The 25,648-nt window shown below is 34.1% G+C and overlaps 2 protein-coding genes across 5 annotated transcripts in view; one reads left to right on the top strand and one right to left on the bottom strand.

Moving 5' to 3' along the window:
• gpr65 (G protein-coupled receptor 65) overlaps positions 1-3,308 on the top strand; it is a 9,644-nt gene extending 6,336 nt beyond the window's left edge. Inside the window, exon 2 of one of the 2 annotated variants that reach the window (XM_087288438.1) lies at positions 1-3,308. This exon is cut by the window's left edge and continues 1,007 nt beyond it. In XM_087288438.1, coding sequence (XP_087144564.1) covers positions 1-20 — 20 coding nt within the window. In that variant the 3' untranslated portion in view covers positions 21-3,308. The other variant, NM_001423209.1, reaches the window with a different exon arrangement.
• Positions 1-23,430, bottom strand: part of zgc:136872 — a 413,995-nt gene extending 390,565 nt beyond the window's left edge. For all 3 annotated transcript variants that reach the window (XR_015512723.1, XR_015512724.1, XM_087289484.1), the window contains exon 1: positions 23,313-23,430. The gene's annotated coding sequence lies outside the window, so the exon portion shown is untranslated. The remainder of the gene's footprint in view (positions 1-23,312) is intronic.
• Between the last annotated feature and the right edge of the window lie 2,218 nt (positions 23,431-25,648).

Raw genomic sequence — 25,648 nt, 5'->3', positions numbered from 1 at the left:
ATGACAAAAGTCCCATTTAAATATGAATGTCCAATGTGAATGAATCAAGCTGATATGGATATATGCTATAGTGACTCACAGGACTGTAACTAACTAATAAATAGAATTGAGGGAAGCTGTATGTTTTTTTTTACACCAGTTCAATGACTAGTTTAAAAGTAAGCAGTAGCTCATGCTTACGGAAAAACTGCATGTGTGAGGTTTCACTTTTACACCCACTTCTTCCTTATTATTTTGCAATTTTTTTTCTAATCATCTGATTTGTATCAGTAAATCTTTTTTGGTATATTATTTCCTGTATTAATGTTTCCATTATATATTTATTATAAGTTACAGGAGCAGAACCTTCTCTGGTATATAATCGTACCGGCCACTTTATTAGGTACACCTTACTAGTGCCGAGTTGACCCTTCTTTTGCCTTCAGAACTGCCTTAATCCTTCGTGGCGTAGATTCAACAAGGTACTGGAAATATTCCTCAGAGATATTGCTCAATATTAACATGATAGCATCACACAGTTGTTGCAGATCTGTTGGCTGCACTTCCATGATGTAGTTCATGTAGTTATTGCCCAGCAGGCACACAACATCATAGGACGTTAATATTAGGTTAGATTTAGGTTGTGATATCAAGTGACCAAAATTTAACATCTAGCCAACGTCTAAGGATAACGTTATTTTGATGTCCAATAACAACGTTAAATGACGTTGATATTTGGTTGATTTTAGGTTGTTAGAAAGTGACCAAAATCCAACGTCGAGCAAACATTTTTAACCAACATCAAATTGACGTCAAATACTGATATTTATTCATCAGGTATGGCAACCAAAATCCAACATCTAATAGACGTCATAGTGGTAACGTCCACACAACTTCAAGCTGTGACATCATTAGACGTTGATATTTGGTTGGTTTTCGGTTGGACATTGACGTTGGTCTGACATTGAGTTCTGACGTCAACCCGATTTTCATTTAAATTTAATTCACCTTTATTTGTAGAGCACTTTTACAATGTCAATTGTGTCAAAGCAGCTTTACATAGAAGATCATAGTAAATACCAAACAAAATGCAACGTCCCCACGACATTGGGGTACAACGTCAATCTGACATCATGTTGACGTCTTGTGCCTGCTGGGTGTTTAAGGCCATTTTGGTCATCATACAGCAAACATCTGCCATCTTGTTATTAGTGACCTGCATCTAAACAGTCTCTGGTTCAACGTGTGTAAAGATTTGGACGTCTTCTTGGACACTTTCAACGCTTCCAAACAGTTTGCTGCATTTATAAATCGCCCATGTCTTGAGGTAGTTCATTATGAGGTGATTTACCTTCTATGTGTGATTTGATTGGACGGGAATTACAGGACTAATTTTTCTAATACCCATATACAAGAAAAAATAAAGTAGTGACTGCAGGTTGAAGGAAAGTAGTGGAGTAAAAGTACAGATACAGCACTAAAAATGTACTCAAGGAAAAGTAAAAGCACACATTTATAAAATTACTTAGTATATTACAATTCCTGAGAAAAAGTAACTAATTACAGTAATTTGAGTATTTGTAATTAGTTACTTTACACCACTGATAGTAAAAAATATCCAGTAGAGGGCCAGTAGAAAATATCCTAAGTGTTGAACCCTGTGAATAGAATATATCGAAATTGAAGTCAATATACAATAACAGACCAGATGGCAGTGTTATGTGTTATGTTAAATTTGTTATATGACCGTCATGTAATAAATACTGAACTTATAATCGATGAATATGAGGTGGTTTTACTTTCAAAATGTATATATACTTTTAAAAGGTATAAATTCGTCCCCTTTTGGTGTTTTTTATTCTTGTGAACATTCAGGTGCTGCTTGTCAACTTACTTCTATTTTCATACTTGCTGTCAATTGCGGAAGAAATGATTGACAAAAGGATTAGGGTTAGTGTGTGACTTGAATGCACTTGAGGGGAGTCAGATTTGTTCGGGCAGTCAGATTTTTATACAACACCGGCACTGCGTGTTCCTCCATGTCGCGTCAGTGATAGCCGTTCTTGAACGATTCGTTCATTTGGAACAAATCTTTTGTATGACTCAGGGAGGAAATCCTTCATTTACGCATGTGCTCATTTGTGCAAGTGGAGCCCACTTGCTACATTGGAGTGGTCTATTTTATGCAGCAATGTGCATGTGTGGCCTCAAACCATATCGATTTGAAAGATATTGGATAATCCCTCATCGCGTTGGGGAATCATATCCATACATTCTCAGAAATGGATATACCGCCCAGCCCTAATTCGCGCTTTATGATGAGATACTCAAGACCAGCCCATCTGGCAACCATGCCACACCATGCAAAGCCACTTAAATCACCTTTCCTCCACAATCTAATGCTCGGTTTGAACTGAAGCAGATTGCCTTGACCAGGTCTACATGCCTAAATGCATTAGCTTGCTGCAATGTGATTGGCTGATTAGAAATTTGCATTAACAAGCAGTTGGACAGTTGTAACTAATAAAGTGGCTGGTGAGTGTGTTTGTACCCAAGATGTACATATTAGTACCTTAAAAGCTACATGTTATGTACATTTTCTACTATATATTACACCTTTGAAGTGACAATTTGAACCCTTTTTATTCAATTGTGTACATTTTAAAAAGGCACTGTTCCAGTGATAGTTCCTGTTCCTTTATTACTGAGAATGTATGTTAAGCGTACATGCTAACCCTCTATGGAAAGCATGGCAATGGCTAGTACATGTTTTAGTTTACTAGCCACGTGTATATACAGTATATGCAATATTTGGGTGTCTGCTTTTCTCCACAAAAAGACTGAATATGTGATTGTAATAAAAAATAAAAAATAAAATTCTAAAACAAAGTTAACAATACGTGCTATTATAAATGTATTTATGAAATAACTCGTGCTTGACACGTTATTGGTCATTATTGCTACTACTGATAATCTGTCAAAATGTGTCAAGAATATCGAGTGCGCTCACTGTGCTGTGATAAAATTTATCTGGAAACATTGATCAAAATGAACTCAATGACTGTGTGGTGACATTAATATTGAATTATTCAGTGGTGATAGGGTTGGGTGATGTCGACCAATTTAGCATCGTACGATGTCTAATGTGAAACATCACGATGGAGGATGGCATCGTTGTCATAGGCGGCAGTAAATTAATTATTTATGAACGTTTATTTCATTCATAACAAATTATTTGCAGCCAAATGTTTCAGCTATCTGACCCGCATGGTCTTTGTTTTACCCATAACCAAATCATAAATAAATAAACATAAGTTACATACAAATTACCACCTGTCAATCGCTTTTTTCATGGGACTCTGGCATGAATAGTTGTGTGGGTGTGTGGTCACGTGATGTGATTTTTTAGTGGTATACTGTGGTAGGAGGGAAGTCAGAAATGCTAGATGAAACGAAAGTGTGGATGATGATCGATTTCATTCTAAAATGCTGTTTTAAAACTAAAATGTATTAGTGTAAACGGGGCCTAAGTGAGTATTTTTCACGAGCGGGTTGCTGCCGCGACGGGGGGCGGGAAGGAGGATTGCCAGCTCAGCACTGTGATGTCTATCGACCATCGGCGATGGACCATGGCATCGTCTATCGACCCAACCCTAGTGGTTGACAATAAGTCAATTTTATTGAAAAAGTATTTCTCAGAGGGAAGGGCATCCGCTACGTAAAAATATGTGCTGGATAAGTTGGCGGGTCATTCTGCTGTGGCGACTCCGGATAAATAAAGGGACTAAGCCGAATAGAAAATGAATGAATGAATGAATGGTGACAAGCAGGGTTGCACAATATATGGTTTCAGCATCGATATTGCAATGTGAGCACCCGCAATATGCAATGTAGAGTCTGAGTTTTGGTTAATGTATTTAAACAGAATATATACGATTTATGCAACAACAACAAAATCTTACTTACAATTTGTCTTGTTTCTAGTCCAAATATCAACATTTCAAAGCAAAAACAAGGCTGTTTTACTTACTCCATGATTGGCAGATTGCTTTACTTGTTTTAAGAAAAAAAACTCTTAATTTTGACTTATTTCTTCTCAAGTTGAAAGCAAAACATTATTTGCACTTGATCTAACCATTTTTAGATATTTGGACTAGAAACAACACAAAGGAAAGTATGAATTTTTTTTTGCATTGTGATTATTCAATTTCTGTAACTGAGTACAATTAAGACTCCACAGAAAACCATTAAATAGTGCTGTTAAAACTATTTTGTGAAACTGTATTCATATCAAAATATTTAAAATTGCAGAAAAATAAAATGACCTAATATCAGATTTTCCCAATATCGTGCACATCTATAGTGACAGGTGATTTATTCACATTGTACAGGGTTGCAGGCACTAGGGCTGCTCGGTTTTGGGAAAAATCCTAATCACGATTATTTTGGTCATAATTGTAATCACGATTTAAATTTAAATTTAAAAATTATTAGCGCTCCAGAGAATTTTTTTCTAATAAATATTTCCCAAATGATGTTTAACAGAGCAAGGACTTTTAACAGTATTTCAAATAATATTTTTTCTTTTAGGTTTATTTGTTTTATTTCAGCTAGAATAAAAGCAGGTTTAAATATTTTGAAACCCATTTTAAGGTCAATATTATTAGCCCCCTTAAGCAATATATTTGTTGATTGTTTGCAGAAGAAACTACCCTTATACAATGACTTGCCTAATTACTCTAATTAAGCCTTGGAATTGCACTTTAATCTGAATGCTTGTATTTTGAAAAATATCTAGAAAAATAATATGTACTGTCATCATAGCAAAGATAATGTAGATAGATAATAGATAATAGTAATTAGAAATGATATATCAAAACTATTACTGTATGTTCAGAAATAAGTTTTAAAAAATCTTCTTTCCATAAAACAGAAATTGGGCAGGAAAAAGGTTGCTAATATTCAAGAGGGCTAATAATTCTGACTTCAACTGTATATGTACAGTTATTTTCTACCCTGCAAAGGAAAGAGAAATAAATACAATAGAATAAAAATATGAAACTAGAACCTAAAGTTTATTGATAAACTTTGATGTTGGCTTGAGAAGTGATTGCGCTAGGACTAGGAATGGCAGTTGGCAGGAAGCAGGGTGGCGGTTGCTAAGTGGTTGCTAAGCAGTTGCTAAAACAATTATGGCATTGTTAGCTGGTTGCTAAGCAGTTGCTAAATGGCAATGCTTGTGTACATTTTTGATCAAATGCTAATACTTAGTAGGCATTTCTAGCATATGTTATTGCATTTAGATAATCATTCATAGCATGTAGCTAATCATTATTAGCACTTGGCTTCCATTATCATTGTTACCATGCATAGTACACAGGAAGTCCCATTTGCTAGCATGAGTGAAACAAGCCAATGCCCAGGTCCCTACGATGTTCTGATGCAGAGATATTGTTTTTTTTAAATGGTTGCTAGGTTATACTGTTTTATTGCTATGGGGACATTTGACAGGTTAGTGATGATACATCAAAGCTTCTGGGCAATATGAGTGATCTTAATCAACCGCGATGTTTCTATGACAGTCTTTATGAGTGTCAAAAACTGGACTTGAACATTATGGATTCCTGGTGTTGGGTTGCGGCTGGAAGGGCATTCGCTGTGTAAAACAAATGCTGGATAAGTTGGCGATTCATTTCGTTGTGGCGACCCCTGATCATTAAGAGACTAAGGGAATAAACATTAGGTAAAAATGGCTTGCCGTATTTTTTTGAAAATACAATGCTTAAGAAGTGTGAAAGTGATACATGCAAAAATGGCTTGCCATATCAGTAAAAAAATATGGAGTTTAAGTCAAAAATGGCTTGCCATATTATAAGGAAAATAATTCTTAAAAATTATTTATTGGAAAACTATAAAGTCTGATAAACCTTAAAGATATAGCAACAAAATCTAACGCATCTAAATACAGCTTTTGGCCAAATTTGGGGCTTGTATAATTTTTTTATATGCCCGGATAATAAAAAATTAATATTTAACATTTTTTATTGAAAAAACAATAAGTCTTATAGGCATGAGGAGATATAGCAAAAATCTTGAATGTAGAAAGCACATTTTGACCACATTTGGGCCTTGTGGCATGAACGGCCTAGGAGGAGATACGTTTGTTTTCAAGGACAGAGTAGCATAACAGTATGTTGGCTTTCTCAAGCCAACATAACAAACTGTGCTTTAAGCATCTTCACAGTAAGAAAAACACTTTAGCAACAAAAGTCCTTCAGTTAAGAGCAGAGAGGGATTTTCTCGTTGTGTGATTAATGATAAAACAGGCTGCAGTATGAATTGCGCGCTGTCTCTGGTTTCTCTTTCACGTGTATTTTGATCCTCAACTCGTTTGTTCATTACAAAAATGAGGGTTAATATAAATAATCACTAAACACCGCGTTTTGACACCTATTTGACCATTAAAGCGCTCGCATTAAGATGACTTTAGATGTCTGCGCTCGTTAGAAGCCAAAATCGAAATCGGATTTTTGATTAATTGCACAGCCCTAGCAGGCACACACAAGATTTATGTACATTATTTTAAAAAGAAGTCTCTTATGCTCACCAAAACTGCATTTTTGTGTGTGATCAAGTAACAAATCAAAAAGGATGTTTTCTTGTAATGTACTTGAATTTATTAATATAAAATGTTGAAAATATAAACAAACAATATTGATATAAATGTTGAAAAAAATGCTAACTGATCTCAAATATTTATAGTAGAGAGAGAAAGTAAGTGGGGCAATGAGTTGATTATTGCATTTATGCTTGTACCTTTCTTAGTCGTCATACAGGAAATGACAAAGCAAAAGCCTTGACACATATCTATTAGGAGGAATACAAACTAACCACTTGTGAAAAAAGTGATGAAGACAAGTTCCACACACTCAATGTTTTATTTATAATTAATTCTGAAATTAGTTAGTCTATATAATCTCTTTGGCTTGTAATGTATTTTCATGTTCTTGTTGTTTTTGTTTGTATGCATGCATGTATGTTAATAAGGGCTGCACAATATATCATTTCAGCATCGATATGGCATTGTGCGCACCCGCAATAGTCACATCGCAAGATATGCAATGTTGAGTCTGAATTATAGTTAAACAGAAGCTACAGAATTGTATTTTATTACTGTATTTAAACAGAATATATACAATGTATGCAACAACAACAAAATCTGACTTAGAATTTGTCTTTTTTCTAGTCCACATATCAACATTTCAAAGCAAAAACAAGATTAATTTACTTACTCCATTAGCAGATCGTTTCTCTTGTATGAAGGGATAACTCTTAATTTTGACTTTTTTCTTCTCAAGTGAAAAAAAAACAATATTTGCACTTGATCTAAGCATATTTTGACTGGAAACGACACAAAGGAAAGTAGGAAAAGCATTTTGCATTGTGATTATTCAAATTTTGAACCTAAATACAATTAAGACTCCACAGAAATCCATCAAATAGAGCTGTTAAAACTGTATTCATATCGCAATATTTAAAATTGCAGAAAAATAAAATATCCTTCGCTGGAAAAAAAAATGTTTTCTGCAAAATTGTTGCAAACTATTTATTTGTGTTGAATTTAAACAAATTAAATTTAGTAAAGTTCAACTTAATTTGTTTGTTTCAATTCAACATGAACAAATTGTTTACAATAACTTAGTAAATTCAATGAATAATCTTCGAATAATTTTTTTCAGTGTAATATCAGATTTTTTCGATAACCTGCACGCCTAGTGACAGGTGATTTACTCACATTGTAGAGGGTTGCGTGAACACATGAGGTAATTTATGTACATTATTCTAAAAAGACGTTATGCTCACCAAAACTACATTTTTTGTGTGTAATCTGTAAAATAATATAACAAATCAAAAGTTCTTCATTTTCTTGTTTTTCTAAAATGCAATGTACTACTTTGATGGATTTATTGCATTTATGCTTGTGTCTTTCTATGTCTTCATTCAAGTCAAAAAGTGATAAAACAAAAACCATGACAGATATCTACAAGCAGGGATGCAAACGAACCACTTGTGGAAAAAAGTGACAAAGGCCCACACACCCACTGTTTTATATATACTGAAATTATTTGGGTTCTATAATCTCTTCGCCTTTTCCCAGAGATGGGTTGCGGCTGGAAGGGCATCCACTGCATAAAAACTTGCTGGATAAGTTGACGGTTCATTCCGCTGTGGCGACCCCGGATTAATAAAGGGACTAAGCCGACAAGAAAATTAATTAATGAATGAATATCTTTGCCTTGTAATGTTGTTGTTTTTTATGCATGTATTTGTGTGTATATACACTAAAAATTCATTGGATGAAGTTACTACATTTTTTAAGATTTGTTGCAACCAAATTTTATTGGCTAAATTTAAACAAATAAAATTGAGTGATGTTCAACATAAATTGTTTGTTTAAATTCAGCCAATATTGTTTATAACAACTTACCTTAAAAAATAGTCAATCCAATATTAATATTTTCTTCTGTGTATATAGTAGAAGTATAAACATATGTGACCCTGGACCACAAAAACAATGGGGTCAAGTTTCTGTAATTGAGATTTATACATTATTTAATAAATAAGATTTCCATTGATGCGTGTTTTGTTGGGATAGGATTATATACAACTGTTTGCAAATCTGGAATTAGGGGGAAAAAAATCTAAATATTGAGAAAAATAATTAAAAATAATTTTAAATCCTTTAATGATGCCCAAATTAAGTTCTTAGCAATGCACATTACTATAAAGTTTTGATTTGACGGATTTAGGATATGTAGGATATTTGCCTAATATCTTCATGGAACATGATTTTACCTAATATTAAGGGTGCTCGGATTAATCGGTCATTGATCACAATCGCGTGATAATCGATTGGGGGAGTTTGATCGGTTGGCTCCACGAAGGCCGATCAAATGTGTGTGTGCCGTGGATATTAGTGGAAACAATGATTTCTTTGTTTGAAGAACTCACGCAACTGCTGCTGTTGCATCATACCATCCATAAGCAGGGGTACTCAACAGGTGGCGATGCGTCAAGCTGAAGATTTTTAAACTATAATTTGAGCTCACATCTGATCCAAAACGCCCAACATTCTGCCTCTCTTCTCAGAGGGGATAGAGGGCCAAATCAAAGGTTATCATGGGCCAGCTTTGGCACGTGGACCCTAGTTTGGGCATCTCTGCCCTAAATTGTTCTTATTAGCTAACCAAGCACAAGTTGGTATGTTTCAGGTTAGCATGTTGCTTTTCAGTAAATTCAGTTTTCATATAACGTTTGTGATCTACATTTATAAAAACATGATTAATAAAAGGCGTCAATTAGTCCCCGTAATCGGTGATTGGTATCAGCCGATATGGCTTCAAGTAATCAGTAATCGGCCCCAAAAATGCTAATCGGAGCACCTCTACCTAATATCCTTATTATTTTTGCCACAAACAATCTTCAATTCTGATCAACCCAATGATTTTTTAGACCATTTATACTGCTGTTCCATGCCAGTGTTTTGTATTCACAACATTAGTTCAGTCATCCTCTAAACCAAAAGCTTTCATCATCAACATCCACCTCATTCCCATAGCATCACAGCCCAAGATAGAAATATGACCATTAGTTGCTGCTTCACTCTCTGCTTATTCACTCTAAACCTGTCCACAAGTTCCCCAAGAGTGCCTTTATTGATGGATGTAAATCAGATTTTCAGTTCTTCTCGGTTTAACCAGTAGGATCAGATGCTCCTCCTGCTAACTCAGCAGACATCTGGGGCTTTGAGACCATTTCCAGGCCTTTGTGTCAATTCGTTAACCCTTAGTGGGCTGTAAATGGGTTACAAATGCTCCAGAGAATCAATATCATCCATCGTTCAACCCCTAAAACACTGCCAGGCACTTACAGGCATGCTTTCAGATCAAATGCTGTAAAAGATAAGCAATAAAAAACACAAAAACTACTCCAGATCATTTTGAAAACGAGACAAAACGAGTTTTTCCTAGTTAAAAAAGCCTGTTTGCTGTCTCTCTGATATTGGCTGTAAAATTTACAAGCACTTTCTGAGTGAAAACCGTTTTACTAGAATTTTGTTGACATATCGCTGGTGTAAAAAGACTGTCAAAATGATTAACATAATTATAACAGTTTTCTTGTTTGTTTGTTTTTTGGTTTTGTGTAATTCAATGTGTTTATTTTGTTATCTGCCATTTCTGTGTGGTATTTACAAGCTATTCCTGACTAAAAATGTGAAATAGTTTAGCGTAGACATGTTACAATTATATACATATTATGCATAATATGCATATCATGCATATTAGCATTCATTGAAATCAAGTTGATATATTCAAGCTTATATAATTTTATTATTTTTTACATTAATACATTAAATTATTGTCTGTTATTGTTAACAACAGTTATACATTAAATATAGAAAAATACAACTGTTCGGTGAGCGGATACTTTCTCAAATAATATTAAGAGATATTTTTAGTTCATGTTAACTTATGTAGTTGTTGTTAACAAATGGAGCCTTATTGTAAAGTGTTACCATTAGGCCTGTCTCGATATATTTGTTGTATGACATATTGCACCAAAATATATTGCGATAAACTATATTATTGTAATTTTAAGGTCATTTTATCCCACTCATTATTTGATGCCAGAATAACAATACAATATCACAATGCACAATCTTACAGAGGACACATAATACTTTATTATTAAGAATTTAGATGTCATTTAACAGTTTACTAATGAGGCATTGGAATTAGTGTGAAACGCATATCGTAAACCAGTGGTTCTCAAACATTGGTACATGTACCAGTATTAGTATGCAGGCTTCCTTCTAGTGGTGTGCGGAAGAATCGCTGAATAATAAAAGAAAATGAACACTTTAAACCATTTGACGCAAACAATAACCCGTTACATACAGCAGTTTTCTTTTTACTTTTTAAGAACAGTGCCATTTTTAATTAACTTTTAAAATCACATTTTACTTTAAATGTAACATTTTTTGTTTGTTTTTTTGCTTTTATCTGTAAGCACAGGACTGTTAATGTTTATGTACTATTTTTAATGTTTTAAGTGGATGATGACAATAATATTCTAATTAAGAATTAATATGCGTTTTTTTTGCCTACTATGCTACTGTATTTCAATACTGGAATACTGGTTATTATGGTGGTACATGGGGAGACATGTTTTTCTGAGGTGGTGCTTGGTGAAAAAAGTTTAAGAACAACTGTCCTAAACAATTACATAAAAATAAACGTTAACAAAAAAGTGCAAGTTAAATAATAGTGACAGAGGCTGTCATATCTACTACCATATCTATAATCTACGGAACCCCGGAAGGGACGTAGTGGAGGAGAAAAAATTGGCTGGGTGAAAAAAAAATAATGGGTGAAAGAAAAAAATGGGTAAAAGAAAAAAATGGGTGGGAGGAAAATATATATTTCTGTTTTTGCGTTCCCTCGCAAAGATGTTTTGCGTTATTTTTTTTTCACCCAGCCAATTTTTTTCTCCTCCACTACGTCCCTTCCGGGGTTCTGTGATAATCAGCCGTTAGACACGCACATTAAAATATACTACAGGGTTCAACACTAAGGATTTTTTCTACTGGTCCAATTGGGCCAATGGTTCAGATTTTTACTTGCCCTGCCCAAATTTTCACTGGCCCCATTAAAAAAATAAAAATAAAAAAGACAAGTTAATACTTATTTTTTAGCCACATATTTTAAATAATGTGTCAAAAATAAATTCTGTGAATCTAGAATTTCAATATTTGAAAAATGTTAATAAATGTATGAGCACAATTCATAGCTATGCAAACAAAAATTGCATTATGGGAAATGTGGAGGTATTTTATTGCAGTTTGAAATTATTTAACAAAAGGTGGCTGACTGGCAAATTGTGCAAAAAAATAAATTAATTAAATAAAAAATAAAAATAATCACCATTTTTTTCGTTGTGTTTTCATGTAAATGTCTGCTTCCAAGACGTTATAAACATTTTTAATTTAGCCTTTTAATTTGATATTGCTGCCATGTTGCCGTCTCTTCGCTGTACTGGTTGTTACCAGGATACGGAAAAAAATAGCGTGCTTCAAAACAGATAGGAGGATCCGAAAAGCAATCGACATCAGAGAAGATAGCATTTTAAGACCAAAAAGCTCAAGCTTAAAATGCACACAATTGACTAATAGTCGCAGGCAAGTTAAACTTTAGTGACAAGGCAGCACTTTCCCAATCGGGCCAGTAATAATCCTGTCTACTGTCCAAAGCATCTTTCACACTGCCCCCGGGCCATAGGGCAGTCCTTATTGTTGAGCCCTGTACTATAGTAATTTATGGTAAATACTACAGTGTTTTTTTAACCATACTGACACTGACACCTCCAATAGAGATTATTGCATAATCAGCTAAAATCTTGCTAAAATTGTTTTTTTACGATATATCTCAATCACCTAAAATGATTGAGGTCATGTGTCCATGTGTTGTGCAATAAGTTCATTTTTAGATTATTGAGTCAGGCCTAGTTCCCATTTAATTGTTTTTATTACAGACAATTACAATATTAAAGCATCTCAGACTCAGAAAGCATAAACATCCATAGTTATTGACAAACAAGTATCAACAAATTAGTACCAACCTAAATGGCAGTATTTAAAAAAAGCTAAATCAGATGCTTTCCCTGTCAACATATTGAACAATATAGATATCAATGCTAATATCTGTCATCTCAAATGTTTTTAAAAGTGTAAATATAATAAATTATGTAAAAAACAATGATAACTTCTGTTAAGGTGTAACTTCTGAATGACTTCCCCTTTGACATTTCTCTGCTTTTAAAGCAGAATAATACACAGTCAAAATACACAGTCAGGTTTCTTTCTACTGAATTAACTCATGCGGTTTTAATTACATTAAAGGGCACCTATGGTGAAAAATTCATATTGTATAAAGTCATAAAGTCATATTGGGGTAAAATAAACACACACAGTCCTTTTTTTTCAATTTAACAACATAAAAACGATGGACCAATTGGAGCGGTTTTTCGACTTTACGTAGGAGAGCGGTCCCCCCCGCCCACCAATATTGATTGACAGCCTCGCGTCTCGATCATATCCTCAGTTTCTTGTTGCACGTACGCCATTTTCAGCGTGTGAGTCAAAGCGATATCATTAAAGGAACACCCTTGCTCTATTTTTTTAATCAAATTCAATATTCTCCACATTATCGCTGTAATCGGAATTATTGCTTGTACCTTTTGCGTGGCGTGGCACCGTGCATTTCGTAGTTCTGGGCATGGGTTTCTGTCGGGGTGCACGCAGCGGAGCTTCGGGTCAGCGGTGCCGTTGTGTTTGCCTTGGTGGAGGCTTGTGTTTGGAGATCTGGAATGCGTGGCGCGACGATTCAGGACACGTCATGTTTCTGCCGTGCCTCTAAGAGTGTCTGGTGTGCCGTGTCGCGGTGCATTCGGTGCCTCAGTCAAATTTAATTCAGTGTGTGTGTGGTTATTAGTCTCGGTGTATAAGCTCGGCACTTTTACACTGAGACTATACAAAGACACAAATGATTTTGTACTCTCTGCTTAGTCTGTGTCCGGGTCGAACATGCATGGCTGAATGCTCATCCTAGCTTAGCTTAGCTTCCCTTTCTCTCTGTCTGTCAGCCTGTCTGTTGCAAACACAGAGCGGGGGAGCCCTTGGCTCCGCCCCCTTGTTACGTTGGGCGGGAAGCCGAAACTGTGAAGCAACACGCCTCTAAACAGCAAACTGTGTAAAAGCCCCCAACATGACACTTTTGAACACATCATAATAAAAACATCTGAGCTGTGTGTGTTGAACTAAACCTAAACGGCACACTCAGAAGAACCTTAATATTAATATTAAATCATAAAAAAGGGTAAACTATGTGCCCTTTAAAGTTGATTCTAAAACTAGAATGAAAACCCAATAACTTTACGGTTTTATCATCTTGCATCAGATATTATTTTGTTTTAATTTTTGGGGTGAAAAAACTTGAAACTACATACACTAACCATCAAATTACATATCTTTTAATAATAGTAAAGTCACTGAAACTATATGAAATAATGCACATGTATGGAACAGACCTAAATGTGACAAACCAATATTTTTACATTGTTTCAATAATGTGTGTGTTTTGTCATTTTATTATTAATAAATCTTTTGTTTAATGTGAATTGTAGCTTGGCCAACAATACAATAGGGTGATTCGTAAAATGCAGTCAGAAACGCATATACAGGCAAAATAAAATCAATACGTATGGCTCCTGACAACATAAGTGCTTCACTTTACAAGATCTAAATAAATCGCCATGCATTATTATTATAATTTTGCCTGCTTTTTTGTTTGTTTTTTGTTTTCTCATAGTGGTAACTAGTGTTGCATTGTATGGGCCACACTTTTACACAAGAAAAAAAAAACATTTTAGGGAGCATGATAACATCAAATAACCTGATAACAATTTTTCAAGCATGTATTAATCTGCACATGTTGCAGTTCTCTCCTAAAAACTCCATCTTCCATATAACTACCATGAAAAAAATGCAGATGCAAAAGCAAAACCACAATGCTACAATCTAAAATGAGCTAAAAAACTGAGAGCAGAGGAAGTAGATAGTCTAGATTTGGCTGCTATACAGATTAGCAGGTGTGTTGGCGTTTCTGACTCATGTTCATCAGACAGACAAATCCGCTGACAGGAGAAAAAGATTAGGAAAACGTTCACGTAATATGCAAATTATGTGGTAAATGTAAACAAATGATGCATCTGACATTTGGTAAAAGTTCATTTTCTTTGCATTTATCAAGTAATTTCAACGCACAAAAAAACAGGCTAGCAGATAAAATGAATGTAAATTCTGACTTCCCTAAAAATACTAAAATATTTCTACAACTTATCATTTCCTCATAACTTAAAAAAAAAGAAACAAAGGAAAATGTAATTTGGCAAATAAGTGGATGTATTTGTAGTCTGTTTTAAATTTGGTTATATTTTATTAATGCTTATCTGTTTTTTATCTGTCATGCTAAAAAACACCATCTGTCTCACAAGTCAACAGAAACTAAAATTAATGACTATTTCAATAGAATCCACTTTGAATGGGGAGAATCTAATTACTACAACAAATTCCTAACTCCGGGGTTTCTGCAGGTTTCCCCAATTTAAATTTAAGACTTTTTAAGACCATCATGAATGAAATTTTAGACTCATTTAGCCTCACAAGGGCTAAACAATAAGGAATTTTTCAAATGGCCCAGATGGAAAAGATTTTGTTTATTTGCCCCATCAAAAAATTCACTTTAAATACATTTAATAATACATTATTAATAAAAAATATTTTTTACTAAATACTGTTTATTATTTTATTAAATATTGTGTAAAAACAAGATCTACTTATATACATACACTTTTTTGCCAACATACATTTTCTTTAAAATAAAAAAAAATGAACAAATGTTTTAAAATTATACAAACTATAACTAACTAAATATATGCACAACAATCTGTCCAAGTCGGTGTCGGTGTAAATACACAGCAAATTCATCAGAGTTAAATTCTCAGTGTTGAAGCATTTCAGAGTAAAGTGTTGACGTTAAAGAGTTAGATTTTGACAAATGAATATAATAAGAGTTAGAATTGATTTTATTCAGTGCGAAATCAAGGAGTTATCTTTTCAACACTTGGTGGTGTTATTTCCAACATCCGGGAATTCATGCAGCCCCAGTCACTGAAGAATTTTCCAGACGCCATTTGGCGAGTCAAACTACCTAAATGTTGGTATTTTACTGACTTTCTTTAAGGAAATACAGTTGTAAACATATTGTTAAGTTAATAACTTTAGAATGGAGTGACAATTTTAAACTTCTGCGGTTCATTCATGGTCGTTTGTGTATCTAGCTTAACTGCATTACTATTGACTTTTTTTCAAGAATGTTTTTTATATATGCTCACGCATACAAAGTGCATAAAAACATCAAATGTACATGTTCAACGCATTTCTGTCACACTTAATGCCATTTTGTGCATTGTTACCCATCTGTAAAATAAAATCGACACTTCTCCTTTAATTCGAAGCAAACTAGCGAGGGAATCCCCGGAGCCGCCTAACTTAGCCTACTCTGCCCGGATGCTAACGGCAACACAGGACGGTTTCCATAAGCTCTGGAGAGTTTCTAAAACATATCTGGTGAGTAAATGAACATGCCTACGCTTGAATTATATTAAGTGTTGACAACCATTAAAGTCGGAATGTTAACATTAATGTCTTTAAATGACCGCGTTTGCACTTTCTCAGACATTTAACGTTACAGAAGTCTCCCGGAAGTTGCGGGACTAACGTTAACGTTATCCCGCAAATGCACAAAGACTCCCAGATGCCCAAATAGATGCCCGCAAATGAATGATAATCTCCCGGAAATCGCGCGTCTCCCGCCTGGTCATTAAACACTTTGCACACCCCTCTCCACCGCATCCCTCCCAGCTCTTCAGGTACATCGCGCGCAAGTCACCCCCACCGCTCTTCAGGTACGTCGCAAGCAACTCATCCCATTGCTTTTCGATTACCCATCTCTCCCGCTACCTCCCGCAAATCAACTCTGTATCCCCCGAAAATGACATTTCCCAACTAGGGATGTCTGACGTTAGTAAGTTAGGCTATTTCTGTAGTCAGGAACATCTTAGTCAAACTTTTTCTTCGGCATGATATTGTGCTTAAAACTATAGGCTAAACTTAGCATGTATTGTACACAACATTTCCGTTTTATTAAAGACAATTTAGTGCGTTGTAAACTGCCACCTGTCTGTAAAATTAATCAACTGATTCATATTTGAGCAGCCTAATGATGATACAGGTTTGATTTGTAGATTTATTATCAATAATCAACATCTGAATCAAAAGATATCTGAAAAAGTGTGAGGCATACTTTGTGATGTTCATGTCTCTTTTTTATCTGAAGGTTATGCATATGTGTTAGATACTAATTTTTTGTTGTTTTTTAACAGCCACAGTTCTCTATACATTAACACAAGACCCTGTGACGGTGGCTGATTAGAGACGGATGGTGTATTTCCAGAGTTGGTGAAATGACCAAGCACACCTTCTTGGTCACATGTGGTGATAATAATGAAGGTATGTTTGATAAAGTTCTGTATTTGTTTCACAATAAACTGAGAGGGTATTAGAGCATTAGAGAATAACAAATGACATGAAGGTAGGGCTGTAACGATCCACGATATAAAATCGAAATCGCGACACTCAGATCTACGATCCTGTGTCGCGGTGTGATAAGGGAGAATCGCGACACACCCCGTGACTACCTTTCCAATAACGTCACGCGTGCCTGCAAAAGTTGAGCTAGTTGAAGAAGAACGTGAGGAAAAACTTTTTTTCGCTCGACATTACGAGCACTGCTCCGTTTAAGCCCTCGCAATTAGCGTTTAACCGGGAGAGCTCGCACGGAGCTCTTAGTAAGGGACTGTCTGAATGTGTCAGGAATATCAAAAACAAAACCAACTTAACCCCTCTTGACAACAGACAACGGCAGAAACATTGCCAGTGCTGTCAAAGCATTTTTGTTAATGTGGCTGCGCAGAGAGGGATGGGCGTTCACCAGATGCCCCGACTCCTCTGCAGAGGAAACTTTTCTGTAACCGTGCTGTGCGCTTTCTGTTTGAACCTTTGAGAGTTAACGTTACGTGCTGACTGACAGCGCGATGCTTGAGGCCAGGAAACAGGACGAAGCTTTCAGTTAAGATGAACACAGTTTCTATAGTTATACTTTATTTATAGATAAAGGTATATGACTCTGGTTATAATCACTCTATCATGCTGGAGTTTATAGCCGTTTCGCTTTACTTCAGGACGCATGCCGCTCTGAAGGTCTAATCGCTGTTTTAAGTTATCCAGAGCTGTATGAATGTACAAATCTTGAATATAAGAATAGCATTAAATATTACAATTGTAACAACACAGACAGCAACACTTATGCACAATCGATACCCAGCTGATTCAGTCGTTTCATAAGAGGACCGCGCTTTCTTCTCTTCTTTTTTCCTTGTCAGCATAAAGGCAGTGAGATACGCCTTGTTTTCGGCTTATAAAGCATGTATGCACATTAATGCAATAGCATATTTAAACAACAAAACTGTTTACAAAAAGTCTACATATGCGTGCGTTGTTGTTGTCTTTTCATCATGCAGCACGCACACTTGAACCGCGAGGGAGAGAGAGGAAACCATCAGGACTTATTCTTTAAAATAATGATTTCTATTAAAATGCAAAAGATTTTTTCCATGGAGCGGCAATTTGAGGAAGTCTGCGATTTTTATTTGACGGAAGAAAAAACATGATTGGAAAAAAACAGCCCATCCCGGTTATTAAAAAGAATCAGTCAGTATTTTCGTTTTGTAATATAAATTAATTATTTAAATGAAAATAATTTAGGGCAGTCCTATTTATTTTATTCATTTTATTTAAATTATTCTGCTCTTCTGTGCTAAACACTGCAGGTGCGTGAAGATGCTCTGTTGTTCTGTTCTGTTATTAATATGCTAGCATTTAAAAATAAATCAGTAGCCTAATTTAAAATGCAATATTTAATGTGTCAGACACAAAATAGACACGTCAATTTGTTTAATATAAAATTAATAGTAATCTGACCAGTTAACCGTTATTATAATAACCAATTAATGAGCGGCGGTTGTCTGTTAGCAAAATTAACCGAAATGAGCATCCCTAGTAGCCATTTAATTTACTTTTTCTATGTAAGAGAACTTGATTGAAAAAGAATTTTTAACATGCTTGAACCATCTACAAAATGGAGTTTAGTTCTGTTTGGTTTTTCAAAAGTATTTTGTTACAAAGAAAACAAAAATGATATAATTCTATTTAATAAAAAATAGTTTTAAAAATCTTTTTTTCCCCACCCCACACGAAAAAAAAAAATCGTGATACGAATCGAATCGTGGGTCAAAAATTGTGATACGAATCGAATCGTGGGTTTGGTGTATCGTTACAGCCCTACATGAAGGTGATAAGTTTTGTATTGTGGGTGAACTGTTACTTAAATAATTTTTGCTCTGCTTTGCACTTTTCCTCTTCTGCTTATCCTAATATTTTAGATTATATTTGGACCTGAAACATCTGCTAGACTCCAGGAAAGGTGGCGTCAATACTGGACCTGAAAGGGCCTAACAAGTTGAATCTGGTAAAGAAACACGCACGCACACACACACACACAAACACACACACACATGCACGCACATGCTTACAGAAAACTGTAAGTTTATGAATATTTTTTACACTGTGGCCAATATTTTGGGGAAGTCAGCATCACTAAATGATATAAAAGATTTTAAGCTCCTCTAAATTTTGCTCCAAGTGTTGTGTTAAATTCAGGATTCTGGACAGACAGCTGCCTGTTTTTCCAGTTCTAGTCATAGTGGTTAACCTAATTGTTTTTGGAGATCCAACAGTGATATATGTGTTTTTTCTACTTTTCCATATCCTGTCACCTCAACCAGCTGGGAGTTGTGGATCATCATAAAGATTTTCAAAAGGTGAGTTTAGATTTCTTGAAGGTTTTATTTACTTTAAATGTTCTTTTAAATATATCATAGAATTTGATTGCAATTTGTTTTCAAACATGTTTCTTAGTCATGCTGGAGTCTTCAAGAGTTCTTAGATGAGCATCACCCTATATCCGTGCATCAGGAACCACCAGACGAGCGATCAGCAGCTGCTACATCGTCATGGATAAAAAGGTCATCCTGTGGCTGAGAAGCACTTCATTCACAGGACATGCTTGATGAGATTTCCTAGCTCCAGTTTGTTTTCACACAAGTTTACAGCATTTATACCTTCATTTAAACTGCTGTGTTTGATATGGAGGACCAAGGAAACACCAGAAGTAAAAGATTTGCAAGCCAAGTTTAAAATGTAATTTCATAAGAAAACTATGAGTTCAGAAGAAAACTATGAGTGACGCTATATTGAACTTTCAAATTGCTCTGATGAAACATCAAGCTTGGACCAAAGGACTGAAACAGCCTTTTTGAGCACTGGTCATATATATTTTGTTGATACTGTCTGTACTAATAAAACATTTAAAGCATATTTGACATTGTTGCATTTTAAAAACTGAATGAATTGTTGAAGTGGTGAATGTTTAACTCTGCCCAGAGTTAAAATTAACCCTTACTTCGGTGTCAATGTGCCAACCCTTTAGAAAGTGTTGATTTAACTCTGTTTTGAGTGGACCCCATGAGACACTTTCAAAGTGTTGAAATTAACACCCATAGAGTTGTTTTGGGTCCCCGTATTTTGCTGTGTACACAAAGTACTTTTAAACAAATGTTATTGTAAGGAAAATAAGTAAATCATTATGGTAAATAGAGTTAGAAATTACCTTTTTAAATAATAAGTTTAAGTTTTATTGAGTTGGATTGTTGGTGATTGTATGGGTTTAGGATAGCAATGAACAAAGGGGGAAATTAAGACCTATTTAAAATAGATTTAAGACCTACAACATAATATTTCAGTAAATTTAAGACTTTTTAAGGCCTACAATTTAGATTTTGAGATTTAAGATATTTTAAGATCCCGCAAAAACCCTGAACTCTGAATATATTAGGCTACAATGCAATTTATGTGGTGTATTCTTACCATTTATGCTGTGTTATTAGTAAAATATTTTTTTATTACTTTTGAAAGCTACACTATTTAAAGAAAAACCATCAAAAAGACAGGTCTTACTCAAAGTCAAATAAATCATATCATCAACAACATCGACAAACTACAACAATACAACACAAAATGGCGCAGACACGTGCACAAACAAGGAAATTCACAAACAGGCGAGTTCAGACAAGTCAAATTTGAGTATAAACATACAAAATTAAACCAAAATATTGCCAAATATATTCAAAACAACCTTCTAAACAAACTACCAAACCTAAAATATAAACCTAATTATATTGAGGTAAAGTTGGTTATATATTCGCACATTCATTCAGGGACAACTTGCTCCCATATTGTTTATCACTAAAATGTATTTCACTAAAATTAAATTAATACGGAAAAAGTCTCAATGTGTGAATATAAAGCCAACTTTACCTCAATAAACAAGATGACTAAATATAAAGCACGCTCACGATTCAAGACTGAGGAAAAGTTGGTTTTATGTTCACACATTTGGACTTTCTCCTTAATAATATAATTTCAAAAAAATATTCTTTGAAAATTATAGATACTGAAATAATATTAGCAGCAATTGACTATCAAAGTACAACATGGTTCACAATGATAAAGTGCTAATGTTGTTTTGAAATCCTACTTGCATGTAATTTCAGTCTGAATATTCAAAAGTACAATGGTAAACAATATAACGTTTGGGAGCATAACTTGTAACTAAACGAATGTGGGAATATAAAACCCACTTTACCGCATCTATAATAAAAGGGGCTGTTGATTTTAAAATCATAAACTATAAGCTAATCAAAATTCTTACTAATAATCAACAAGCTAGCAGAAATAAGCTTATAAAAGGTGAATAAATTACAATTACCTAACTTTAAAAAACTATCATATGAACTCCCTCTCAGCGTTATCTTTCTTTTCAGCAGGAACGTTACATTTGAATGTCATAAACTATAAACTAATCAATTTTCTTGCTAATAATCAATAAGCTGAAATAAGCTTGAGGTGAATAAATTACAATTAAAAAAGCATTGTGTGCAAACTCCCTCTTAGGCATTACAATTGAAACTCAGAAACTATAAGCTAATGAAATGGCTTGCTAATAAATCACCAATAATCCAGGAATGACTAGAACAAACTACTAAGCCTGAGTATAGGTTGCAATGTAATTTCTGTACGTGGTGTATTTGTATCTATTTATTCTGTTATATACATTTGAAAGCTACACTATTTCAAGAAAAAAAAAAACATCAAATAGACAGGTCTCACTCAATTTTAAATAAATCATATCCTCAATAACATTAACAATTTCTAATTTTACAACACAAAATGGCAAGGATGAGTGCACAAACAGGAAAATTCACAAGCAGGCGAGTTCAGACAAATTTGAGTATAAACATACAAAACTAAACCAAAATATAGCCAAACAAATTCAATATAACCTTCTAAACAACTTAAAATGTAACCATAATAACACTGAGGTAAAGTTGGTTTTACATTCGCACATTTGTTTAGGGACAACTTGCTCCCTATATTGTTTAGCACGCAAAAACTTTTGGTCTGAAATCACATGCTATAGCAATACTTCAAAACAACATTAGCACTATTTAATTGACTCTGAACACTGTTGTACATTGATAATCGTTAGTTGATAATAGGATTTCACTATTTAGAAATTAAATTATCAAGTTAAAAAGTCTGTGTGAATATAAAACCAACTTGACCTCAATAGACAAGACGACTAAATATAACGAAAGCTCACGTTTCAAGATTGAGGTAGAGTATGTTTTATATTCAAACATTTGGACTTTCTCCTAAATAATGTAATTTCAAAAAAAGTATTCTTTGCAACTTATAAATATTGATGTCATTAGCAGCAAATGACTATCAAAGTACAATATTGCTCAGTCATAAAGCGCTAATGTTGTTACTTACAATACTTACAATATTCAAAGTACATTAGTAAACAATATAGGAATTTAACCAATTTATTTGTCACTAAACTAATGTGCGAATATAAAAACAACTTTACCTCAAGCAAAATGAAAGAGGCAGCTGATTTTAAAGCCATAAACTATAATCACAATTTTTTGCTAAAAATCTACAAGCTAATCTGAAATAAGCTTAAAAGGCAAATAAATTACATTTACCTGCATATGAACTCCCTCTTAGCATTATCTTTTTAGGAGGAAAGTTCCATTTAAGTCATAAACTATAAGCTAATCAATTTTCTTGCTAGTAATCAACAAATTAAGCTGAAATAAGCTTATAAGTTAAATAAATTACAATTACCTCGCTTCAAAAGAGCGTTGTCTGCGTTTTCCTTTCAGCAGGAAAGTTACATTTGAAAGTCATAAACTATAAGCTAATCAAATTTATTGCTAATAATCACAAGCTAGCTGAAAGGCAAATAAATTACCTAACGTTACCTTTTAAAAGAGCATCGTGTCAACTCAATCTCAGCGTTACTTTCGGTCGTTACATTTGAAAGCCAGACCAAAAGCTAATCAAATTTCTTGCTAATATCAAGCTGAAAGTAGCTTATGGACGATAAATATATTAAAATTAGCCTACATACCTTTCAAAAGCCATCGTACGACCTCCCTCTCGGCGTTAATCTTCATTCAAGTCGTTCGCTTTTCCCCATAAAATCCTGTCATGAGCGTGAAACTGAGAGCCAAAGTTTTCGAAAGGTCGTGAAGTAACGGTCACATGTTGCTAATTCTGGAACAGCCAATCAAACGTGTCTTTCAGAAATGGGGACAAACGAATAATTAGCATATAGTTGTTTTGTTTTAGTGTGCAAATTTACAACACAACTTCCTTTTTATTTAATATTAACTTAAAAATAAATAAATTAAAACTAACTTAGGTCCATGAGGAATGGAGCAATGTTGGCACTGGGCGGAGTCACTTGTATTAGCAGCTTCAACTGGACTCATCATGAGGTAAAACATTTTTTCTTTGGTTGCTCGATGTATAAATTAGCTTATTTTTGACAACATAATTGGATTGAATAGATAACACATTTTTATAATTAGCACAGCAGTTTATCTGTATTTACTTTTAATATAGTAGCTTTAAGCTTATAATATGCGTAAAAATATTACATATAAAAACAGTCAACAGCAAGGTTAACAACAAACTGATATTCGCCCATGACACAGAACATTGGCTATAGAAGATATAAATATACACTAATAAATGTTCAATGGCATAATATGAAATACGAGAATATTAATATTGTATTGTGTTACGGTTTGTTTTGGCACTTTACAATACAGTTGTGTGTGAAATTGAACTTGTATAACTAGTTACATGTTTTATGTGTAATATAGTAGGATTTAGTGTCGGATTAGCAAGATATGTTGCTAAAATACTCATCAAATGAAGGGTTCATACAGTCCTGGAAAATCTGGAAAAGTCTTGGAAAAACAAATAAACCCAAAATGTTTTAGAAAAATCAAGAAAATTGGTTTAACAATTATCTGTGTACTTGAATTTATTTTAGATGAACTTGACTTATACTTGACACTATATTTGATAGGTAAACTTAATAAAGAATAAAGTGGTTAAAAAAGCAATAACTTAAAAATCAAGAGCAATTTTAGCTTTGCCTCTCTTTCACTTGCTTTCACTGTAATTCAAGATGTATTTTGAGTGTCGTGTCCAGAAAAAATCTCTAAAGATACTGTGGGTGCTAAAGGCTAATTTGTACTAATCTACGCCAATATTATAAATATTTTTACGCAGACAGCAGGATACTTTCTAAAAACGATTTTACAGATGTAAAAAAAATTTAATTTACATGGATTGTCTCATATTTTTTGATATGCTGTAATAAATTTTTACATGCATTTTTTCTTTTTTACCACATGTACATAGACATTACATAAAACACTAAACAAAATCATTAATATTTACCCTAACATTTTGAAAAAATCATTGAAAATACATTGAATTTTAGTAGTAAAAATGTGTATGAACCCTGCAAATGACCATGAAAATGCTTTTAAAATATTTTTCCTCACAAACATGGGGAGAACACAAAATAATAATTATAACTCAAACTGGTTTGGAGAAAAATATTTAAAGGCGAGTAAATCATGGCAAAATTAAAATTGTTGGGTGACCATTTAAAATATTTTGGAGCAGTAAACATGTCAGGCTTAACAATTAAAATAAATCATTGCCTTCTGCTGTTTTCATTAGTTTTAAAAACTTTTATTTTTTCAACGTTTTTACTTGAAAAGGCATTTTTGGAGATCTTTTTTAATCTTTGGATATAAAGTAAAGCCACTGCACTGTTCAGGTCTTCATCATGCTTGAATGTCGGTGTATAAGATTTGCTTGATTTGTTTTTTAGATGTTTGCTGAATTAAAGGCTGAGCAGTAGCTCTTGATATGGAGGGTCCTTTTCAGCTGGAGATGCTGTTGATCTTAAAAACTACATTAAAAACAGGAACGGTGTTTCCAAACATTTTAGCAGGTTTAAAACCTTTATTTTTCCAAACCACGGTAAACCTTGAAACCGGTTCACCCAACAATTTTAATTCAGCCATGATTTACTCACCCTTAAATAATTTTTTCCAAACCAGTTTAAGTTATTAATTATTATTTTGTGTTCTTCTCGTGTTCGTGTGGGTTTCCTCCATCAACTCTGGTTTCCCCCTCAGTCCAAACACATGCAGTATAGACCTTTTTCTTGGAACGCAAAATTACCCATGATGCTTTGCGTGTATGCGCAAGGAGAATGCGAAGAAACTTCCGGTCGGCAGCTGATGTGTGTAAACAGTCACATTTGGACAGCTTTGAAACGATAGTTTTAATCTATTTTACCTGCTTTTATCCTCTTTGAACTAATACTGTTGTCCATCAGCAGCATCTCCTGGACTGATCATTTAAAGAAATGCG

Source organism: Danio rerio, chromosome 17 (genome assembly GCF_052040795.2).
Source record: "Danio rerio strain M-AB ecotype USA chromosome 17, GRCz13ab, whole genome shotgun sequence".
Taxonomy (NCBI): Eukaryota; Metazoa; Chordata; class Actinopteri; order Cypriniformes; family Danionidae; genus Danio; species Danio rerio.
The sequence above is the reverse complement of the archived record's forward strand: the minus strand, read 5'-3'. Positions and strand labels throughout refer to the sequence as shown.